The sequence below is a fragment of the Aotus nancymaae genome, unplaced genomic scaffold (assembly GCF_030222135.1).
Source record: "Aotus nancymaae isolate 86718 unplaced genomic scaffold, 86718_ANA_hifiasm-v0.15.2.pri h1tg000030l, whole genome shotgun sequence".
NCBI lineage: Eukaryota > Metazoa > Chordata > Mammalia > Primates > Aotidae > Aotus > Aotus nancymaae.
Window position 1 is genome coordinate 13,742,969 of NW_026988443.1, and position 17,550 is coordinate 13,760,518.

The 17,550-nt window shown below is 57.5% G+C and overlaps 1 protein-coding gene and 1 non-coding gene across 13 annotated transcripts in view; both read left to right on the forward strand.

Moving 5' to 3' along the window:
- NDRG4 (NDRG family member 4) overlaps positions 1–17,550 on the forward strand; it is a 50,370-nt gene that overhangs the window by 24,724 nt on the left and 8,096 nt on the right. For 7 of the 12 annotated variants that reach the window (XM_012447771.2, XM_012447760.3, XM_012447784.3 and 4 more), the window contains exons 2-6: positions 1,217–1,311; positions 8,360–8,404; positions 16,790–16,895; positions 17,140–17,260; positions 17,345–17,407. In XM_012447771.2, the coding sequence (XP_012303194.1) occupies positions 1,240–1,311; positions 8,360–8,404; positions 16,790–16,895; positions 17,140–17,260; positions 17,345–17,407 (407 nt within the window). In that variant the 5' untranslated portion in view covers positions 1,217–1,239. Of the gene's footprint in view, positions 1–1,216; positions 1,312–8,359; positions 8,405–13,108; positions 13,262–13,977; positions 14,068–16,789; positions 16,896–17,139; positions 17,261–17,344; positions 17,408–17,550 lie in introns of those variants that run through there. The other 5 variants (XM_064383148.1, XM_012447778.2, XM_012447792.3 and 2 more) reach the window with 5 other exon arrangements.
- On the forward strand, positions 10,357–10,463 carry LOC135277357 (U6 spliceosomal RNA). The gene has a single exon (XR_010344971.1). It is a non-coding gene; the product is annotated as a U6 spliceosomal RNA (small nuclear RNA).

The following is a 17,550-nucleotide window of genomic DNA, read 5'->3' on the forward strand; positions in this document are numbered from 1 at the left end:
GTGCCGGTCCTATAGGAATTGCGGGGTCCTGAGACTCTCTGTCTTCCTTCCCCCACCACTCACTCCTCTACACACACACACACACACACACACCCACACCCCTGCACGTATGACCCATTCTTCCTCTGAGGTTCCTGAGGTTTCCCAGCAATTAGGGCCCAGGTGCACCCTCCAGCAGCTGAACAGCCCCTGTGTGTCACCCCCTCCCTGCTGGTGGCCTGAATTGAGACCTGTACCTACTCTTTCAACATCACATTTGTCCTGCCACACCACCAGGGCCTCTACTCCCAACCTTCCCTGGCCCATCTTAACACAGACTTGTCTTCTGCTTCTCAAACAAAGGCAGAATTTTGCTTGTAATTGTTTTAGGAATCATCATGTTGCTTTTCTCTTTTATTTCGAAACATGTTTTAACTTTTTTTTTGAGCTGGAGTCTCACTCTGTCTCCAGACTGGAGTGCAGTGGTGCAATCTCAGCTCACTGCAACCTCTGACTCCCTGATTCAGGAGATTCTCTTGCCTCAGCCTCCCAAGTAACTGGGATTACAGGCACACATCACCATGCACAGCTAATTTTTGTATTTTTAGTAGAGATGGGGTTTCACCATGTTGGCCAGGCTGGTCTCAATTTCCTGACCTCGTGATCTGCCAGCCTCAGCCTCCCAAAGTGCTGGGATTACAGGCGTGAGCCACCCCACCTGGCCACATTTTTTAACTTTTAAGAGCAAATACTAGGCTGGGCACAGTGGCACACATCTGAAATTTCAGCACGTGGGGAGGCCGAAGTGGGTGGATCACTTGAGGTCAGGAGTTCGAGATCAGCCTGACCAATATGGTGAAATTCGGGCACTACTAAAAATACAAAAATTAGTGAGGTGGTGGCCCTCGTCTATAATCCCAGCTACTTGAGAGGCAGAGGTTGCAGTGAGCCGAGATTACGCCACTGCACTCCAGCCTGGGCGACAAAGCAAGACTCCGTCTTAAAAAAAAAAAAAAAAAAAAAAAGACTAAATACTGTAATGGCATCCCCCGAGCCAGACAGGCCAGTCTTGCAGACGAAGGCCTGGGTGCCCTGGGGCCCCGGGTGGGCTGCGCTTGAGGACGAGGGGGACGGTGCGTGTGGTTCCCGTGCTCCTGTCCCAGCCCTGGATTGCGCTGTCCTTCTCGGCCCGGGCGTCCCCGCTGCAGCAGGCCTGAACCCCTCTCTCCCTCCCTAGGCCTCCTGCTCCACGACGTGACCATGGCCGGACTGCAGGAGCTGCGATTCCCCGAGGAGAAGCCGCTGCTGCGGGGCCAGGACGCCACGGAGCTGGTGAGTCGGAGTCGCGCCTTTGAGGTCCTGGGGCCGAGCGCGCCACCTTGTGGCCAAGAGGGAGACAGCGCACCTTCCCTGCAGACGACCCTCCCCAGGGCCAGCCACTCCAAGAAGCCCTGTCCCTGCCTGGGGAGAGTTCTGGGCGGCCTTAGTGCCACCGAGACCCAGCCAGCCTCAAGGTGGCTTCAGCCATCTTTGGGGCTGGAGGCGCTGCAGGAGACTTATCCCCCTTTAATGAGAGAAAACCGAGGCACAGAGAGGTGAACCCAGTTGGCCAAGGTCACACAGCTAGTGGGGAATGAGGCAGTATCAACCCGTTTCTGGACAGCCCAGGAGCAGTGGGCAGTGCTGGCTCCAGTAGGGCACGGTGCTCCCCTGTCTGTGCGCTCCTTATCTGCCTCCCAAGCCTCTGCGGCACCCAGGCAGGTCTATCCAACAGTGCCACCCCGGGCAGTGGGACGGATGCATCACAGGTTATGATTTTGTCCCAAAGACTCCCCCGTCAGGGGACAAGGCGTTAGAGGCCAGAGTGACTTTCATGCCACCCTTTTTTTTTGTGACCACACCCTGTCCACCTTCCCTTTCCCTCCCTCCCAGAGTCATCGTACTAGTGACTGTGACACAAACCACTTTGCAAAAAGTGTGGGTTCTCTGCTTGCTGGATTCTGAGGTGTCAGGGCTAGGGTCCCTGCAAGTTATGCTGCCCGGGCCCCCCTCCTTTTACAGATGGGAAGGTCAGAGCCCAGCCCCTCAAATCTGCAGGGCTTGTTCTCTGCCCCATCCTGCCTCCCCAGCCTCCCATCACACGGAGGGGAGCCCAGGAGCCACTGAGCAGCCAGGACTGGAACTGCTCAGCCAGCCAGGGCTCCAGGGATCCAACCACATGAGGTTGCAGTCCTGCCCCCAAGAAGGGTACAGAGTATCTTACAGACCGAACCTTGAGTGAACTAATAAGACCCAATTTACCGAGGGCAGCCATCGGGGTGGGTTGGTGACTGCATGTTTTTCAAACCTTTTATTCTAAGTTTAGTTGCTCCCTGGTCTAAGCCTCCATCAGTTGCTGCCCTGGGATGCTTGCAGGAGCCTGGTCTTTTTGCTTCCGCCTTTGCTCTGTACCCTTTTAAAATAAGCCATGGGCCGGGCATGGTGGCTCACACCTGTAAGGCCAGCACTTTGGGAGGTTGAAGCAGGCAGATCAGAAGTTCAAGACCAGCCTGGTCAACATGGTGAAACCCTGCCTCTACTAAAAATACAAAAATGAGCCAGGCGTGGTGGTGAGCACCTGTAATCCCAGCTACTTGGGAGGCTGAGACGGGAGAATCACTTGAAGCCAGGAGATTCAACCCCAAGATTGCACCACTGCACTCCAGCCTAGGCAACAGAGCGAGACTCTGTCTCAAAACATAAAATAAATTAAAAATAAGCCATGTCACTTCTCTGCTTAACGAGACATCACAGTCAGAGATGAGACCCAGGATGCGATCTACACCAGCTCCCCAGCCTGTCTCCCAAGCCTGTGCCCAGCTGACTTCTCTCTAGCTTCCCTGAACATGCCCATCAGATTCCCAGCGTATCTACCTGGGATATACTAGCCCAGAAATTCACAGGGCTGGCTCCACTCCTTGTTTTATTCAGGCCTCTGCTGAAATGCTCCCTCCTCAGAGAGGCCCTCTCTAACCCCTGGGTCTAGTATTAAAACACCAACACATCTGGCCCTGGCTCTGTCACTTAGCCTGGCTGCCCTGCTCCATAGGTTCCCAGGGCAGAGATCTGTTCTGTTTTGCACCCCAGGTCTCCCCAGTACCCCACACAGCACACACTGGGCTCAGTAAAAACGTGGGCTGAGTGGAAGCTACAGATGGTGATTCAGCTCAGAAGAAAGAAGTTTCTCAGAATGTTCTAAAAAGTTCCTTCTCCCCACTCCTGCCTGTCTTTCTTTCTTTTATTTTTCTTCTTTCCTTTCTTTTCTTTTCTTTTCTTTTTCTTCTGAAACAGGGTCTCACTCTGTCACCCAGCCTGGAGTGATGGGGTGCCATCATAGCCCACTACAGCCTCAGCTTCCTGGGCTCAAGTGATCCTCCTGCCTCAGCCTCCCAAGTAGCTGGGATCACAGGCATGTGCCACCACACCTGGCTAGTTTTTTCATTTTGTAGAAATGAATCTTCCTCTGTTGCCCAGGCTGGTCTTAAACGTCTGGGTGCAAGTGATCCTCCCACCTCAGCCTTCCTCAGTGCTGAGATTAGTGGCCTGAACCACTGTGCCTGCCTACCAGTCTGTCTTTTGAGGCATGAAAGCAGAGCCCTCCTGTGAGGTTTTGATAGGGCAGATGGTGGCTCGAGGGGACCCCTGCATCCCATCCCAAGTGCTGAAGTGTGTGGGTTGCGGGACAGCCGCACGGAGGTGCTGCCTGCTGGTATGGGGTGATAATTTCCGTGCCTGTATCTTCCACTGCCCACCTCAGCTGGGCACTCTTCTCTACCTAGCCTGGCCCAGCCCTCGCTGCCCCTCCCTCCCTGACTCAGTGGGCACACTCCTGCCTGCTCATGCCCGCTGGGCAGCCTGGCCCTACTGCAGGTGGTGTCTCTCTCTCTCCACCCGTCACCAGGACCAGAGTGAGTCTGCCACCATGCCATCCTCACCCCTGCATGAGGGTCTCCGTCTCAGTTCCTGGGGAGGCTTCTTCCCTCCTTCACGAGTCAGCATGGGCCCCGTGCTTTGAGCCTGGGCACATCTGCTTTTTCTAAAGGTACCTTAAATGCCCCATCCCTGCTGGGCGTATTTGCTCATGCCTGTAATCCCAGCACTTTGGGAGGACAAGGTGGGTAGGTAACCTGAGATCCGGAGTTCAAGACCAGCCTGGCCAACATGGGGAAACCCTATCTCTACTAAAATTACACAAATTAGCCAGGCATGATGGTGTGCCCCTGTAATCCCAGCTGTTTGGGAGGCTGAGGCAGGAGAATCGCTTGAACCTGGGAACCTGAGAATCACTTGCCGTGAGCCGAGATTGCACCACTGCACTCCAGCGTGGGAGACAGAGCAAGACTCTGCCTCAAATAGAAAGAAAAAAAAAAAAGTCCAGCCAGGCTTAGTAGCTCATGCCTGCAATCCCAGCACTTTGGGAGGCTGAGGTGGGTGGATCACTTGAGGTCAGGAGTTCAAGACCAGCCTGGCCAACATGGTGAAACCCTGCCTCTACTAAAAATACAAAATTAGCCAGATGTGGTGGTGTGCATCTGTAATCCCAGCTACTCAGGAGGCTGAGGCAGGTAAATTGCTTGAACCCGGGAGACAGAGGTTGCAGTGAGCCGAGATCATGCCCTTGCACGCCAGCCTGGGGGACAGAGTAAGACTCTGTCTCAAAAAAAAAAAAAGCCCCACCCTACACCTGACACAGCCTCCTGGATGCTGCAGTGTGGCGCCCCCCCCGCCCCATGCAGTCCTACCCCACTCTCTGCCTTCAAGAGCTAGTCTGACTCTCAGGCTGTGGCTCTCACAGGCAGATTCTTCTTTTCCAGCTGCAGTGCTGAAAGCATCCATCCTTTTCACTTTTTTTTTTTTTTTTTTTGACACAGAGTTTTGCTCTTGTTGCCCAGGCTGGAGTGCAGTGGTACGATCTTGGCTTACTGCAACCTCTGCCTCCTAGGTTCAAGTAATTCTCCTGCCTCAGCCTCCCGAGTAGCTGGGATTACAGGCATGCGCCAACATGCCCGGCTAATTTTGTATTTTTAGTAGAGACGGGGTTTCTCCATGTTGGTCAGGCTGGTCTTGAGCTCCTGACCTCAGGTGATCCACCCACCTCGGCCTCCCAAAGTGCTGGGATTACAGGCGTGAGCCATCGCCCCCAGCCCCATTCTTTTCACTTTTTATTTATTTTTTATTTTTGTTTAGAGACAAGTCTGGATCTGGCACCCAGGCTAGAGTGCAGTGGTGTGACCACAGCAGCTTCTGCCCTCTGGGCTCAAGCAATCCTCCTACTTCAGCCTCCTGAGTAGCTGGGACTACAGGCTTTCATCACCATGACTGGCTAACTTTTCTATTTTGTAGAGATGGGGGATCTTGCTGTATTGCCCAGACTGGTCTTGAACTCCTGGCCTCAAGCAGTTCTCCCACCTCAGCCTCCCAAGTAACCACTTACAATCGGGAGCCACTTCACTGGGCATCCTTTTCACTTTTTAAATGTTCTGCAGTTTTCCAGGTGCAAATTCTTTCAGTCCAGTGGGAAGTGAGTATTTCCACACATTTACTCACATCCTGCCCACCCGCCACTGGAACCTGGCTTGCCTTTGGAGATTCCAGTGCCTGGCTTGTCTGTGGAAGAACTGCTGCTGGGTCCCTCTGTGCCTGTGTCCCCATCCCGCCTCCCACTCGCCACTCCTGGGCCTTTCTGCCTCTCTCAGCTGGGCCCGCCCTGCCACCTGCTCTCCTTTGAGTGCTCACCCAGTCCCCATGGGACTTCAGGGGCCTCTGCATTGGCTTCTCTTCTCCCTGATTTTCTTGGCTTTTGGGTCCTTCCCCTCCCACACCCTTCATCTCCTGGGGCCCCCAAACCCAGAGAGCATACAGCACACCCTGCCATTATCTGCCCGATTGTGTGTGTGTGTGTGTGTGTGTGTGTGTGTGTGTGTGTGTGTGTGAGAGAGAGAGAGAGAGAGAGAGAGAGAGAGAGAGAGAGAGTCTCACTCTGTCACCCAGGCTGGAGTGCAGTGCCACAATCTTAGCTCATTGCAGCCTGGACCTCCTGGGCTCAAGTGATCCTCTTGCCTTGGCCTCCCAAACTGCTGGGATTACCGGCGTGAGTGACCACACCCAGCCTTCATTTCTGTTAGATTTTGCTTGTAACAAAACTGCTTCCTCCTTCCTTCTCTGAAATAATCACCTTCTTAAGATCCCAAGAATAAAAATCTCCCCTGTCTTCTCCTCAGCCCCCTTGTGCAAGATCTTTGAGTGAGAGGGTCCATCCATCATCAGCACTAGTACCAGGCCCTTGTCCTCCGCCTCCAGCCCCATCCCTTCCCTCCTTTCCTCCCCCTCCTCCCGGCAGAAGCCCCCACAGGCCTTGAACGAATCTGCAGGAGAAGACGCCCGGGCGGGTGCGGCTATTCTCTGTGTGACAGTTGCAGGCAGCCCAAAGCCTGGCTTTCCTCTTCGGACCTGGGGAACCCCCAGTGCCCTCTGATTTTCTGCACTACCTGGCCTGCTGGAATGCAGGTGGCTGAACTCTATTTCGGGAAAAACGGCAGAAATACTGGTCACCACTCCTGTGATTTGGGGTCATTTTCCTCCTTGTACTTTCCTAGCTGACTGCTTCCCTCATCCCCTGTGGCATCCTATTTCTCATGTGACTGTCTCGGTCATCTGTGTGGTTGTTTTTGTTTTTTTTTTGTTTTGTTTTGTTTGAGTCTTGCTCTGTCACCCAGGCTGGAGTGCAGTGGTGCAGTCTTGGCTCACTGCAACCTCTGCCTCCTGGGTTCAAGTGATTCTCCTGCCTCAGCCTGCCAAGCAGCTGGGATTACAGGCACCTGCCACCACGCCCAGCTAATTTTTGTATTTTTAATAGAGACGGGGTTTTACCACGTTGGCCACACTGGTCTCAAACTCCTGATCTCAGGTGATCTGACCGCCTTGGCCTCCCAAAGTGCTGGGATTACAGGCATGAGCCACCGTGCCTGGCCAATCCACGTATTTATTCCTCAGGAGGATCTGTAGCAGGCACAGTCCAGTGCTGGGATACACAGGGCAGAACGGTGGGCAACACGGAGCTTCTCTAATCCTCACGACACTGAAGCTCAGAGGCTGAGTGACTGCTGGGGAGTTCACAGCCCGGCAGAGTGGGGCAGGCAGAGAGGTCTCTAGGCAGACACAGGGGAAGGCAAGGCAGGACCTGGCAGTTCTGCTTTACCTGGATGTGTGCTGGTCCCTGATCAGTTTCCTTCCCCAGGCCCGAAAGTGGCCCGAGTCTGAGCTGGCCGGCTGCCTTGTACAGAGGGAGAGACGGGGACCCAAAGGGGGTGAGTCGCTCAGCTAGAGCCAGGCCCCCGCAGAGTGTCTGCGGGCCCCTCTGCCTCTGGGAGAGCCTGGCAACTCAGTCACGGGGTTCCAGCCCCCGCTCCTCCCCTGGCCATCTGTGCAGGCTCGTAACCTGTGGGCGCATTTTGAGCCTCTCCCCTCATTGGTGAAGCCTGATTGTTTATCCAGATCTGTGGGTGTCTGGGGAGCCCCTTCCGTGCCAGCTTCATACTGAGAGCACAGCCAGACGTGGTCCCGCCTTCGTGGCGCCTGCAGTCCGGTGAGCAGAACGGACACTAGCCAGACTCACATGGTTCACTGTGAAGTGAGCCCTAGTGAGCTGAGGTGCAGAGCAGCCAGGCCTGGAGAGATGGGAGCAGCCGCCACTATACCTTTGTGCGGGTTGGAAGAGGCCCCTCTTTCCTCCTCACTGGGTGGGCCTCAGCTTCCCCATCCCTACAGCAGGCATGATAGTCACATCCCCCCTTCCCTCCCTTTCCTCCACCCTTGTGCTCTGATGGTCAGACCATGGAAAACATCTGTGGGAGCAGGAGGGCAAAGTGACCAACAGCAAGGATTTGCAGTGGGAGATTCCAGCACTTTCTAGCCCTGTGACTCAGCCTCTCGAGCCTCACCCTCATGACCTGTGAGATGGAAAGCCTCACATCCTTGATGAGTAGGTTCATAGGCTCCTCCACCAAGCACTTGGCAGCCAGTACCTGGCACTTTGGCGAGCCCTTGGTCACTTTCATTAACATTAAGACAGACTGGTGGGCTGGGCTCGGTGTTTCATGCCTGTAATTCCAGCACTTTAGGAGGCCAAGGCAGGAGGATCGTTTGAACCCAGGAGTTGGAGGATGCAGTGAGTTGTGATTGCGCCACTGCACTCCAGCCTGGGTGACAGAGTGAGACCCTGACTCTTAAGAAAAGAAAAAGACAGCCTGGGGGGGCAGAAACTTGAGTCTGCTAAGGCCCCATGAGCCCCCTAGACCAGCCAGAGACTAACTTGTCACCCCCTCTGTTTGCCTTCCCCTAGGAGAGCTCTGACGCCTTCCTCTTGGCTGCAGACACAGACTGGAAGGTAGGTCAAGGCTCAGACCCCCGAGATGTGGGACTGACAGCTGGCCAGCCCCTGGCCTCACCTGGCCAGGTCCCAGAGGAGGGTCACAGCCCTCTGTGTGCCCCCAGCCTGTGACAGTCGCCAGGACCACCCCCAGGGCTCACAGCGGCCCTGCCTGCCCCCTGTCTAACAGAAAGATGCTGGGGCCGGAGATGAACTGACCCTTCTGTGAACGGCAGGGAAGAGAGGGGGTCTCTGGGGGGAGTGAGGATGGACAAGGGAGTGAAGGATGTTGTCATCTGAATCAGCATTTTTCTCCAATGAAAGGCAGGTTGACTCTAAAATAGCTCCCGTTTCCATGACAGCTGTTGCCAGGACAACCCTGTCCTCCTTAGTGGATGCCAGGTTCTCCGTGAAAACTGAAAGCGCCCTTTGTTTTTATTCCTCCAAGTGATGATATTGCTCACTCGGCCAATCATTTCTCCCCTCTGAGTCCCATAGTGACCACTGATTTCTGGGTCTTGGAAAATGTCTGACAGCAGATAGAGGGAGCCCAGCTGGGTTCTGAGGCCCCGCTGGCCATCCCTGCATGCCAGACCAGTTCAGACCCTTCCTCCTGGCAAGGCGGAACCAGCCCCCAGGCCACTGTCCTTGCCTGGGCCTGACCTGGTTTTGGGTCAGCCTCCAAGCCCCGTGACAGCACCAGCCGCGTGGTCTGGACGCAGGGGTGACACAGAGGCGGGGCTGCCCATCGACTCTTTCCCCGGTGGGAGCAATGTGAGGTTCAGTGTGAGAATCTGGGCCTGTGTGCTCGTCCCTCGGTCACGTGCCACTCCAAGGACAAGAGGGGAGACTTCAGGGCAGTCAGTGTAGGTGTGCTCAGATCCCCGGGGAGTGCTATCTCCAAGCACAAAGGGCTCTGGAGCTGGGAGGAGAGGCTGGGGTTCTGGCAGTGAGGAATGAATGAGAGCCCAGGAAAAGGGATGGGAAGGAAGTGGCCAGGAGCCAGCCCAGGCTGGTGGGAAGGGACAGACGGAGATCAGAGCAGGATCACCAGGGGATTTTCTTTGTCCTCCATGCTGCAGATGAGGATGGGCTATGCAGGCAAACGGGCCCTGGAGGAAGGGGTCGGCCAAGTAAAATCCCATTGCAGCCAGCCAGTGCCTCGACACACTGGTCCCACGGTGTGGGAGGCCGATGCCAACAGTGCTGATGCCAGCCCCAGCACACAGGCCCACGACATGGGGGATGGGCAGCGGGGAATCCTGGAGTCGTGGAGGAGACCCCACCACACCTCTGGGTATCCAACTGCTACTGCAAAGCTGCCTCTGTCCACCGACCCCTCTGAGCTGCAGCCCTGGAATTGCAGGGCCCAGGCTGTGTGGGACCCCGGTTCTCAGAATCCTCTACTTGGTAAAAGGCAGGTTGTATTCAAAGTCACCTTCCTGTCCACTCTTGTCATGCCACACGGAGGCAGCGTTTCTTTTGTTTTTTGTTTTAGAAAAGCAGCCACAAGAATGGATGGCTGTTATCTGGACCAAGGCCTGTCAGGGATTTTACCCCTTGCTCACCATGGCAGGCGTTGTCACTGTCCCCTGCCTCAGTGGGGACAGCCAGTGGGGGCGACAGCGTGGCAGAGGGACTAACATGAGCCAGACAGACCTAGGTCCTGGCCCCACCACTTCCACAAACGTGACCTCGAGCCCAAGTCACTCCACTCGGCCACCCCATTTTCATGGAGACAGGCAGCATGGACCTCCTGAGTGTGCCTAAGGCGATGGTGCCCATGGGCCCCTCACACGGATACTCGGCTAACCGTGACAAGTGGCCACCAGAGCATGGAGTCGGTGCCAAACTACCTGGGTGTGGTTCCTGGCTCCGTGCCCACTAGCTGTGTGACGTTGGGCATGTTACCAGACCTCTCTGTGCCTTATTTGCCTCATTGTAAAGAGGGTATTAAGAGGATAAAATGAGTGCTTGCCCCAGCAGCACATAGACCAAAACTGGAATGATACAGAGAAGATGAGTATGACCCCTGCACAAGAATGACCCACAGATTTGTGACACCTTCCATACTTAAAATAAAAAAATGTTTTCCAAAAAGAGGATAACGGCTCGGCACAGTGGCTCATGCCTGTAATCCCAGCACTTTGGGAGGCTGAGGCAGGCAGATCACTTGAGGTCAGGAGTTTGAGGCCAGCCTGAACAATATGGTGAAGCCCCGTCTCTACTAAAAATACAATAATTAGCCAGGCGTGGTGGCAGGTGCCGGTAATCCCAGCTACTTGGGAGGCTGATGCAGGAGAATGGCTTGAACCTGGGAGGCGGAGGTTGCAGTGAGCAGAGATTGCACCTGGGCAACAGCAAGACCCTGCCTCAAAAAAAAAAAAAAAAAAAAAGAAGGGATAAAGTGAGATAATGGGCATAAAGTGCTTGAAGAAAGCCTGGCACATGGGGGACATTTGAACATAAGTGCTCGCCACTCTTGATTCTGAGACCTCAGGCCCACCCAGAGTGCTGAGGTACTAGTAACTGCCACTGCTTACTGGCCGAGTGAGGAAACTACCTGACCTCTCCATGCCTCAGTTTCCTCATCCCTTTTCACAAATCTATAAGGATTATATGTATTATCCTTGCAAATGCCTGTGCAGTAGGCACTGCTATTTCTCCCATTTACATATGGAGGCTCAGAAAGGTTGACTGACTTGCCCAAGGTCACACAGCAAAGAAGTGGCAGAGCTATGAGTGGCACCAGGGGTTGGCTGGCAAGACCTGAGCCTGCCTTTTCTGGCCACTATAACTGCACGACCACCAGAAAAGGGGCCAACAGTTTGGAGAGGCACACAGACTGCCCCATTTCTCCCTTGCCAGGACCTGGGCAAGGATGGGGTCAGATCGGGAGTGATTTATGCAGTTTTTTTCTGATTCTCACAGCAACTTGGTGAGAAAGGCACAGTCCCTGCTTTACAATTAGAAGCCCTGAGGCACACAGAGCTTTAAAAAAATCTTGCCCAAGGTCACCCAGCTGGTAGGGGGCCAGGAGGGACTTAAACCCAGGTCTGTGGGTTCGTAGGCAGGGAGCTGAGCAGTCAAGGAGGCTGTGGCTTGGAATGGGCAGTGTTGCAGGTTAGCTTGTCACCTGGATCCAAAGGTGAGGAGAGGCCACTCAGGAGTCAGAAGTTGGAGTGGGGATAGGATTCGGTGAGGCCTTGGGGGCATGGGAGGGCTTTGTGGGCAGAGCAGAGGGCAGGGCTGGGCCTCAGTTTTCCAAGCCTCTTCCTGTGCCACAGTGGCTGCAAGAACGGGGAGCATGGCCACGAGGTGAGGGGCCAGGGGGACTCCCCATTCCACTTCTCTGCTACCCTAGGGAGCACAGGGCCTGTCAGTCTGCCCCGGGCCTCCAGAGTGAGGTGAGAGATGGAGTAGGTACCCCCAGGCAGAGGACTTGGCCAGGAATAGTGTATATAGCAGGTGTTGACCAGGTCATCAGGTACCCAGAGATGATGAGATGACCACCTCTTCCAAGGGCAGCTGGCCAGCGTTCAGGGCTGTCAGCATGGGCAGGGGTGAGTGGCGTGTTCCTTCTTCTGCAAGGCACAATGGGAGCACAGGCACGCAGCACCCCCTCCTCTCTCTGGCTGCTGCTCTCCCAGCCTTGGGCCCCCTCCTCTGCTCCCCTCCTGGGCCTATTTCCCGGAGAGATCCCTGTGTGCTTCTTGGCCTGCCTTCTCCTCTGCTCAATCCACCTGCAGGCCTCAGGTGAGCTCGCCGCCCAGATCCTTGCTGCCCAGGAGGACAGGGCACAGAGCCTGAGCTGGCCCTAGTGCCCTGCTCCCCAGAGACTTGAGAGCCAAGCCCCAAACTGGTTGCCTGCAGGAACAAGGGCTGGGTGGGTCTGTAAGAGGTGGGCATGTCAATGTTGGCAAGCTGCCTCCTATCCCACTTCCTCTCCCTAGTGGCCTTGAGCCCCTGAGGGTGAGGGTGGGGAGGGCAGAGCTGGTGTGTGCCTGACCATACCCCTGGCCCTGCCATCTGCCCAGGGCCCCTGGCCCCCAAACTCTACTTTCAGCACTGTGGGGAAGCCCCCTGCCTCTGTGTGGGCAAGGTGGGAGCTCCCCAGGGGGAGAAAATCCTTGGTGGGTAGAGAAGGAGCAGCCCCTTGAAGCAGGGTGATAACCCAGATTGCCCCAAAAAGCAGCAGCTCCCCAGGCGTCCTCAAGGTTAAGCGATGGGGCCTTCCTGATGGAGAGGCTGGGCCTGGGGGTCTGGTCCCCAAGATGCTGGGCTTGGGGCTCTGCCAGGCCCTCTGTACTCCCCAAGGTGTAGGGTCAAGGTCTCTGCCTGTCTGGGCAGTGCCCATGCACCCTGCCCTGCCCCATGTTGGTGAGCTGTGCATGTCCGTGAGGACCCTGTGTGTACCTGACACGGGTGGGTATGTGCGTGTGGCCTCGGCTCCTTTATTCTGAGGATCCCATGTGAGCTGCAGCTGTTGGCTGTGCCTGTGTGCTGGGGGCAGATGCAGGCGCTGGGGACCAGCAAGGATGATGTGTGGCTGGGGTGGGAGGAGCAGTGGCAGGCTGGGGCCAGGAGGACCTCAGAAGCCAATTGGAGCCAGGCTTGTCTCCCAGCAACCAATCTGGGAGCCGCGGCTCCGGGTAAGCGAGTGGCTGCTCAGAAACCATGCTGGGAGGAGGGGCCGGCTAGGCTGGGCCGGGATCCTGGTATAAATGGCCCCGGAGTTGTGCCCCATCACAGAGCCGACCGTCTCCCACTCGAGCTGCCCCCTCCCTCTGGACCCGAGTGACTCAGGCCTTTGTTTGTCCTTCCCGGTCGAGGCGGGTTCCCTCCCTCGGCAAGATGCCGGAGTGCTGGGATGGGGTGAGTGAAGGCTCTGTGGGCCGCGAGGTGGGCCGGGAGGATGGGGCATCCTTATGACCCACCGCAGGGAGCAAGTGCCCCCCGTCAGCCCATATCTGGTGGCAGTCCTGCCTTCATTCGCCTCACCCTGGGGTCACTGAGGCACGGTCAGAGGGCTCCAGGGTCCCTGGTGCCCCTGTTAGCAGAAGCGGTTGGGGGCAGCTGCTAGTCAGAGCCCATGGCAGGGGCTGGGGGGAGCGTGTGAATGGAGGGTGGATGACATCTCTGCAGGAAATGGAATGGGGAAGGCACGGTCTGACTTGGCTGCATTGCCCATGTGGACCCGTGCGCCAGTGCCTGCACGTCCCACTGACCGTGTGCCCTCTGGTGTGCGCTTGGATGGTGCCTGCCTGCGTGGTGCCTGGGGCCATCAGGCCGGGGGCGGGGGTGTCCTTGGTGAGCCCCCGAGGCTGTGCGCCCAGTGTGCGTGCGGGGTCTGTGCGTGCAGGGGCTGCCGTCCGAGTGGGCGGCCGTCTAGCTTGTTTGGATGGCTGTGCCAGTGCCACGGGAAGGACAGGCAGCTTCTTCCTGAGGAGTCGCCTCCCAGTTCCCAGGGCTGTGCAGCGCCAGCCGGGCGGAGGCGAGGAGGTCTGGGCCACACCGGAATGGCAGCCTTCAGGCGGGGGTCCCTGCTGGGGAGGAGCGAGGAGGGGTTGCCTGCATGCCTTATTTTGTAGGTGGGGGAAGGCAACGCTGGAGCCGTGAAGCTGGCAGGGCTAGGGGACTCCAGTTGGAGCCCAGGGCACCTCCTCTCGCCGGGGCATCAGGTACCCCGGCCCCGTTCTTCCTCAGGAGGGAGCGGCAGGGGCACACTTACTCCCACCCCCACCCCCGGGCCCCACACGCCTGCCGTGCCGGTTCCGCAGACCATGGGTCACCCTGCACGCACGGAGGCGACGACGTCAGCGCCTGCCCGCCCCTGCAGACCCTGTCCCCTGAATTATTGATGCGGCGGACAGGCCGAACCACAGCACCACCACCACCAGCTCCCACACAGGCGCAAAGCCGGCTCAGAGCCCCTCCTTCCCTGCAGTGCTCAAGGTCACAGGCGGAGGGAGACGGACAGGCCGAGAGGAGCCGCCAGAGCCCCCTCCCCGGCTGCCGCAGTGCTTCCCGCCTGCGCCCACCTGGAGGCGGGGCCGGCTCTGACGTCACCCGGAGCCAATGGGAGTGCGAGGCCCTGAGGGTTGGGGGCCTCAAAGTGCACCGCGCTGTGGCCCCTGGGGCGCTGTCCTTGCGCAGCGCTCCGAGGCACGGCGCTGCTCGGCTTGGATCAGACTGAACTTGAGTCCTGAGTTCCCTGCAGAGGGTCAGAGGAGGCACTAGGGAGGTCGGCAGCAGGGTTCGCCCAAGGTCACTGGGCTTCGTAGGACAGGCAGCCCGGTGACGCGCAGGCCCAGCCCTTCCCATCCTGGGAGATGAGCCTTAGTAGGGCCAGCCCTGTGGCTGATCACGTCACCTCAGGGGGATGGGGACAGGGGTGGCCACACCAGGACTGAGGGGAGACAGTCGGGGCCTGCTCAGCAGCAGAGGGCAGATACCCTTCACGCCCCCCGCATTACGTGTCTGGGTTTGGAAGACACTGCCCTGGGTGCTTGACTTCTGACCCCAGGAGGATAACTGTCCTCTTTATGCAGCAGGAAGCGCATTGCAGCTGTTTTGCAGCCCCACCCTCCAGAGCCCAGAGAACCCACAGGTGGCTGTGAAGGGGCTAGGTGGTCAGGAGCCCCCTCGGGTGGAACCTGATCTCCTCTGAACATGCAGCCTCAGTGGACCACCCTGGCCCCAAGAGTCGCACCTGGCAGGGCCTGCTCTCGCTACTCAGGGGTTGACCTTGGGCCAGTCATTCTCCTTTCCCAGGCCCAATTTCCTCCTCTATGGCCTGGGTCCATGTGGGGAGTAAATGAGAGAAGTGTGAGCCAGCAGTCAGAGACTGGGAAGTGTTCCTGGATTTGATGCCCCCGAGGAAGGACAGGCCTGGGATGGGAGGGGCTGTGTGGTCTGTCCCCTCAGCCCTGGTGTGGCCTCCTCATCCCCTGGGTGGTGCAATCAGCCACATGGCTCACCCTAAGACTCATTACCTGGGCCCTCCCAGAGGCCAACAGGGAAATAAACAGGGCCCCGAAGCCAAGCCGTGGCCCCCAGGGTGGATGGAGCCTTTGGCCACCAGGTTGGTGCAAGTTGTCACTCCGAACTGGAGACACAGGCCTGGACAGTGGTCCTCTGAGACCAGACCCACTAAGGCTGGTCCCTGAGCAGCTGTCTCCTGCTGCCTGCGTCTCCTTTCCCATTTGAAGGCAGAACTTAACGTTTGTTCTTAACCAACGTGTCCTGATCTGCAAAACAGGCACTAGGCTTCCTGTCTCTTGGGAAACATGCAGGAAGCCCGGCACACAGTAGGTGCTCAGTTACTTGATGTTTCTTTCATGTCCCTGACCCCAGCCCTACCTTCAACTCACTGGGCCACCACGTGGGTTCCAGGGCTCGCCATGATGCAGAAAGGATCTGTTGATTCAGCTCAGACTGCGCCTCTTGATGTCTGAGTGGCTAAGAATGCCCAGTTTGCGGGGGGACCAGTGAGGAGGGTATCCCCCAAAGGCTCAGGGATGCCTTAGCATAGCAGCCCCCTTTTGGGGGCTTTTTCCAAGTGCTAAATGCTCCACAGACATTGGCTTTTTTCGTTCTCGCAAAGTCCCTGTGAGGTGGCTCTGGATGGAGAGGCTGAGGTACAGCAGAAGTGACGTGACATGCTCAGAGTCACAAGTAAGGGGTAGAGCCAGGTCTTCTGAGGAAGTAATGACCTTTGAGCAGCAAAACCAAAGGTGTGAACTCAAGGGGATCCCACAGCAGGCTCTGCAGAGGCCTTAGAGGGGACGGGGACTGGGGTCTGACCGGGGCTTGTCTGAAGGGAGCCCCTGGGGATGCTGGGCTCAGGGAATGGCGTTCAAGGTGGAAGGGACCGCATGTGTAAAAGCCTTAGGGTAGGAGCTGGGGGTGGAGTGGGGGTCGGGGCTAGACTTGGCTGGTGCCAGGTGTTTACTGAGGATTCCAGGCAGGACTGCTGAGGCTATTGCCCTGCAGTAGCAGGAAGCACCTGAGAGTTCTGAGTGTGAGAGGGACTTGGGCTGGCGAGGCAGAGCTGTCCAGGAGAGGCTACTGCAAAATGGAGAAAAAGCCTCCCTGGACCCTCAAGGGCCGAGTTGCAAGGGGGTGGCTGGGCCAGGCAGTGGCGGCACAAATGTTGCTGGCTGGTTTGCAGAAAGGACCAGAACTTCTCCACGCAGACCAGTTCACATTGTCTGTGTGCCAAACAGACCCGAGAAGGGGCATTCCATCCGGTCGGTCTTCTCTGGGGGCTTCTTGGGGTGGTGAGAACAGGATGCCCCACGTAGATGCTCCACCGCAGGCCCCAGGTGGCGCCACCTCATTCCCCAGAGGAGCCAGGAGCAGGAGCTGCCTGGCGTGTCCAGCACGGTCTCTCCCCTCCAGGAACATGACATCGAGACGCCCTACGGCCTTCTACACGTGGTGATCCGGGGCTCCCCCAAGGGGAACCGCCCAGCGATCCTCACCTACCACGATGTGGGCCTCAACCGTAAGTGCAGCCCAGCCTCCATCGCCCTCCTGTCTCCACTTAGCCAGAGCAGTGAGGCTCCCACCCTCCCCACAGGGCCCTTCATCCCACTCACACCTAGTTCTGTCACCTTCGCCCTCTGGGCCTCCATTTCCCCGATGGACCCGAGGCTGACGCTTCTGCCTTGCCTGCCCTCGTGGGGCCTGGCCTCCCTTCCAGTACCCCGGCCCCTCTGCTCAGCCACAGTGGAGGTGTGTCTTTGCAGACAAGCTATGCTTCAACACCTTCTTCAACTTCGAGGACATGCAGGAGATCACCAAGCACTTTGTGGTGTGTCACGTGGATGCCCCTGGACAGCAGGTGGGGGCGTCGCAGTTTCCTCAGGGGTAGGTACCCCGAGCCCCCTCTGCCTGTCCCCAGCTGTGTGCCCCAGGCCACACCTGGGCCCTGACCTCCTGCTCTGCCTGCAGGTACCAGTTCCCCTCCATGGAGCAGCTGGCTGCCATGCTCCCCAGTGTGGTGCAGCATTTCGGGTGAGTCCCCACTCAGACCCTGCCCCTGTGCTAGGGCCCAGGGGTCCTACCCCCACGGCAGAGCCACCTGCCTCCAGCTGAGGGCTTCAGACTGTGGGCAGGGCCTGCTCTGGATGACAGGTATGGGAAATGGCACCTCTAGC